At 37.8% G+C, this 5,623-nt stretch overlaps 1 protein-coding gene across 2 annotated transcripts in view; it reads left to right on the top strand.

Annotated features, from left to right (window-relative positions):
* Positions 1 to 3,019, top strand: part of znf217 (zinc finger protein 217) — a 29,221-nt gene extending 26,202 nt beyond the window's left edge. The window contains exons 5-6 of one of the 2 annotated variants that reach the window (XM_061902660.1): positions 2,378 to 2,467; positions 2,557 to 3,019. In XM_061902660.1, coding sequence (XP_061758644.1) covers positions 2,378 to 2,467; positions 2,557 to 2,567 — 101 coding nt within the window. In that variant the 3' untranslated portion in view covers positions 2,568 to 3,019. Of the gene's footprint in view, positions 1 to 2,377 lie in introns of both variants that reach the window. The other variant, XM_061902659.1, reaches the window with a different exon arrangement.
* The last annotated feature ends 2,604 nt before the right edge of the window (positions 3,020 to 5,623 follow it).

The following is a 5,623-nucleotide window of genomic DNA, read 5'->3' as shown; positions in this document are numbered from 1 at the left end:
CTATTTTCTTATATCCATATCCTTTCTTATGAAGAGAAATTACCTCCTCTCTTGACTTCTTTGACCACTCTCTGGACTTCACCATGTTGCAAATACACCATTGACCATCCATAAGAAGCTGAGCGTCAGTCTTTTTCAATCAGTTTAATTGTTGCTCATTATGGTTCTAATCACATCTACATGTGTTTTCAACACCTGATTGAAAATACCTTATTCAAATTTTGTTCTTAAGAAATCTTCAAGGGGTTGAATAATGAGATATTAAGAGAAATGACACTGTTTGGTATGTTACAAAATATAATGTTGTAATACAAGTTGCATTTGTCTGTTTAATGCATCTTTATTTGATATGACTATAAACAAAATAAGGAATAAGTGTCCAACTTTCTGAAACACCACAATTGTGTGAGGGTTGAATAATTTTGCTCACAACTGTATGTAAGAAGGCGGGCTTGTTTTCCGTATCTGTCAGAATGAGAGACGAGGAGGAGAAACGCCTGTTGTGTGATGCACGCAGCTAAATGCAACTCGACCTGCCTCAGCTAACGTTAGCTCTCGGTGAGAGCGTGTGACGCTAGACGCGCGAGAGTATGTGACGTATGTAGCAAGGCGGGCTTATTTTACATCTATGTGAGAAGGACAGACGAGAAGGAGTGAGACACGCCAGTAATGTAATGCACGCAGCTTAAAGCAACGGTGTGAGAACATATAATCGAATACTACGATACAGTCATTTTCTATATCGCACAGAGACAAACCTGCGATATATCGCCCAGCCCTTTATCAAAGTATGAGGGGTATCGCCGTATTAAGTATATTACAGTATAAGGTACAGTATATTACAGTATGAGGTATATCGCAGTATGAGGTACAGTTTATCGCAGTATGAGGTACAGTTTATCGCAGTATGAGGTATATCGCAGTATGAGGTATATCGCAGTATAAGGAACAGTTTATCGCAGTACGAGGTATATCGCCGTATGAGGTACAGTTTATCGCAGTATGAGGTATATCGCAGTATGAGGTATATCGCAGTATAAGGAACAGTTTATCGCAGTACGAGGTATATCGCCGTATGAGGTACAGTATATCGCAGTATGAGGTATATCGCAGTATGAGGTGTATTGCAGTATGAGGTATATCGCAGTATGAGGTATATCGCAGTATGAGGTACAGTATATCGCAGTATGAGGTATATCGCAGTATGAGGTACAGTATATCGCAGTACGAGGTATATTGCAGTATGAAGTACAGTATATCGCAGTATGAGGTACAGTATATCGCAGTATGAGGTGTATTGCAGTATGAGGTGTATTGCAGTATGAGGTACAGTATATCGCAGTATGAGGTACAGTATATCGCAGTATGAGGTATATCGCAGTATGAGGTACAGTATATCGCAGTATGAGGTATATCGCAGTATGAGTCATATCGCAGTATAAGGAACAGTTTATTGCAGTATGAGTCATATCGCAGTATAAGGAACAGTTTATTGCAGTATGAGGTATATCGCAGTATGAGGTACAGTATATCGCAGTATGAGGTATATCGCAGTATGAGTCATATCGCAGTATAAGGAACAGTTTATTGCAGTATGAGTCATATCGCAGTATAAGGAACAGTTTATTGCAGTATGAGTCATATCGCAGTATAAGGAACAGTTTATTGCAGTATGAGGTATATCGCAGTATGAGGTGTATTGCAGTATGAGGTATATCGCCGTATGAGGTACAGTATATCGCAGTATGAGGTATATCGCAGGATGAGTTATATCGCAGTATAAGGAACAGTTTATCGCAGTATGAGGTACAGTATATCGCAGTATGAGGTGTATTACAGTATGAGGTATATCGCAGTATGAGGTGTATTGCAGTACAAGGTATATCGCAGTATGAGTTATATCGCAGTATAAGGAACAGTTTATCGCAGTATGAGGTATATCGCAGTATGAGGTGTATTACAGTATGAGGTATATCGCCGTATGAGTTATATCGCAGTATGAGGTACAGTATATCGCAGTATGAGCGGTATCGCAATATGAGGTATATAGTATGTGTATTGCAGTATAAGGTACAGTATATCGCAGTATGAGGTACAGTATATCGCAGTATTGAGTATATCGCAGTATGAAGTATATCGCAGTATGAAGTAAGAAGTCAAGTGTAAAAAATTATATCGCAGTATGCAGTATATCGCAGTCTGAAGTATATGGCAGTAAGATGTATATTGCAGTATGAAGTACATTGCAGTATAAAGTACATCGCAGTCTGAAGTATATTGTAGTATGAGGTATAAAGTATATCGCAGTATGAAGTATAACGCAGTATGAAGTGTATGGCGGCCTGTCACTAAACATATTGTGCATGTCTTCCACCAGGGGGCAGGAGTGTTCTCTTCCAGCACATGACCACTCCACCCAGCCTGCAGAGAAGAGAGCCTGCAGGCTCCGCCCCCAACCCGCAATACGGTACCTCCGACCACACAGCCTAGAAGTTCCCCTTTTTCTTCTCAAACTGTCAACTTTCTTTTCCCCTCGCCGCTACCTTCTTTTGGAAGGCCTCAGGTGACAAGTTCCTGTGCCTTCAGTCCCTTTTTCAGCCCGTGCGTGTGCGTGTGCGTGTGCGTGTGCGTGTGCGTGTGTGTGTGTGTGTGTTTACACGTGTGGACATGAACATGTGTGGAAGTGCAGCTTCTGTCCTCCAACACTGACCACTTCCTCCCATTGGTACAACTACTTCCTGCTACATGAAGTCACTTTTCAGCTGCGTCAGACCTCCTCAAAGCCTTTATTTAGTTTCACTCGCCATCTCTCAAGGTGAGCGAACGCCTGCTTTGGGACAAAACACCAGCTGTGATTAATCACAACTTCCACTTGTACACTGTGAATGACATCACTCCCCATTGTTTACAAGATGTGCCACCTTGGAGATTAAGTTATTTTTCTTTGTTTCACTTATGTAAAATATTGTTTGGAGATTTGTATTAAGACTCGTTTCAATAAAAAGAGGCAGAAAGGTGTGATGATGATGAGGATTATTTAAATGATCGACGTGATCAACTTTGTTGTAGTTACCAAGATCGGCCACAAGAGGGCGACATTGGCAACGTAAAGTACATCAAAATTGTTGCCTGAGGAAAAATCAAAAGCAATTACAGTATTGCCTTGTATTTATGTATTCCTTTTGTTGGAAATAATTCATAAAAAAGTCATCTTTTGAATGAAATAATTAGAATATGTGAAGTACATTTATTCTACCATAAATTATACAGTATCACATTGTCAGGGTCGCTGGGAAATGCGAGAAATAATTGATTAAATGAACGACCTGATCCACTTTAATGTAATTACGAAGGTCGGCCACGAGAGGGCGACATTGACAAGGCAAAAAGTTGATCAAAGTTGTTGCCTGAGGAAAAATCAAAGCAAGTACAGTATCACTTTGTATTTAGGTCTTCTTTTTGTTTAAAAAAATTCTTTAAAAAAATCATCTTTTGACTGATAACTAAAATATAACTTCCATTCATTCGTGAGCGCCTCCTTAATAACATCACACTTTTGAATATGTGAAGTACATATTTCATATTAAACTATACATTGTTATACTGCAATGAGGTGGCGGCATGTCCAGGGTGTTCAATGCCTTCCGCCCGATTGTATCTGAGATTGGTACCCGCGACCCCAAAGGGAATAAGCGGTAGAAAATGGATGGATGGATGGATACATTGTTATATTCAAGCGAATGTTACATTCAGGGCTGCTGGGAAATGTTTGTGATGATTATTGAAATGATTGATGTGATCCGCGCTGTAATTACAGAGATCGGCCTCAAGAGAGCGAGATTGACAAAGTAAAAAGTACATCAAAATTGTTGCCTGAGGAAAAATCAAAGCAATTACAATATTACCTTGTATTTAATTATTCCTTTTGTTGGAAATAATTCATTAAAAAGTCATCTTTTGACTGAAATAATTAGAATATGTGAAGTACATTTATTCTACAATAAATTATGCAGTATCACATTGTGATATTCAAGCCAATGCTACATTCAGGGTCGCTGGGAAATGTGTGTGATAATTGATTAAATGAACGACCTGATCTACTTTAATGTAATTACGAAGGTCGGCCACGAGAGGGCGACATTGACGAGGTAAAAAGTTCATCAAAATTGTTGCCTGAGGAAAAATCAAAGCAAGTACAGTATCATTTTGTATTTAGGTCTTCTTTTTGTTTGAAATAATTGGTAAAAAAAAATCATCTTTTGACTGAAATAACTAAAATATAACTTACATTCATTCATGAGCGCCTCTTTGATTAATGACGTCACGCTTTTGAATATGTGAAGTACATATTTCATATTAAATTATACATATTACATTGTTATACTGCGATGAGGTGGCGACTTGTCCAGAGTGTACACTGCCTTCCACCCGATTGTAACTGTAACTAACCCTAACCCTAACCCCCCGCGACCCCAAAGGGAATAAGCGGTAGGAAATGGATGGATGGATGGATACATTGTTATATTCAAGCGAATGTTACATTCAGGGCTGCTGGGAAATGTGTGTGATGATTATTGAAATGATTGATGTGATCCGATTTGTTGTGATTACAGAGATCGGCCACAAGAGGGCGATATTGACAAAAGTAAAATACGTCAAAATTGTTGCCTGAGGAAAAATCAAAGCAAATACAGTATTGCTTTTGTATTTATATATTTTTGTTTGAAATCATCCATAAAAATTGAAATAACTAAAATATAGCTTTGATAAGTGATGTCACGTTTTTGAACATGTGATAGTTTATTAAATTGTATAATATCGCGTTATATCCATGCGAATGTTACATTCAAGGCTGCTGGGAAATGTTTGTGATGATTGATTCAATGATCGATTTGATCTACTTTGTTGTAGTTACTGAGATCGGCCACAAGAGGACGACATTGACAAAGTAAAAATTACATCAAAATTGTTGCCTGAGGAAAAAAAAAAGTACAGTATCGCTTTGTATTCATGTATTCCTTTTGTTGGAAATAATTGAAGAAAATAATCTTTTGACTTAATTATAATATGTGAAGTGCATATATTTGATATTATACAGTAATGTATAATAATTTTTATATATTCAAGCCAATGCTACATTCAGGGTCGCTGGGAAATGTGTGTGATAATTGATTAAATGAACGACCTGATCTACTTTAATGTAATTACGAAGGTCGGCCACGAGAGGGCGACATTGACAAGGTAAAAAGTTCATCAAAATTGTTGCCTGAGGAAAAATCAAAGCAAGTACAGTATCACTTTGTATTTAAATCTTTTGACTAAAATAACTAAAATATAACCTTGATACACTTGTGAGCGCCTTCTTTATTAGTGATGTCACGCTTCTGAACATGTGAAGTAAATAGTTTATATTTAATTATACAATATTACATTGTTATAATCCAAGCGAATGTCACATTCAGGGCGGCAGGGAAATGTGTGTGATAATTGACTAAATAATCGATGTGATCCACTTAGTTGTAATTACCGAGATCTGTCACAAGAGGGCGACATTGACAAAGTAAAAAGTTCCTCAAAATTGTTGCCTGAGGAAAAATGAAAGTACAGAATTACTTTGTATTTA

Source organism: Nerophis ophidion, linkage group LG06 (assembly GCF_033978795.1).
Source record: "Nerophis ophidion isolate RoL-2023_Sa linkage group LG06, RoL_Noph_v1.0, whole genome shotgun sequence".
NCBI classification, from domain to species: domain Eukaryota; kingdom Metazoa; phylum Chordata; class Actinopteri; order Syngnathiformes; family Syngnathidae; genus Nerophis; species Nerophis ophidion.
Note: the sequence above shows the minus strand (reverse complement) of the source record. Positions and strands in the feature narration are given on the sequence as shown.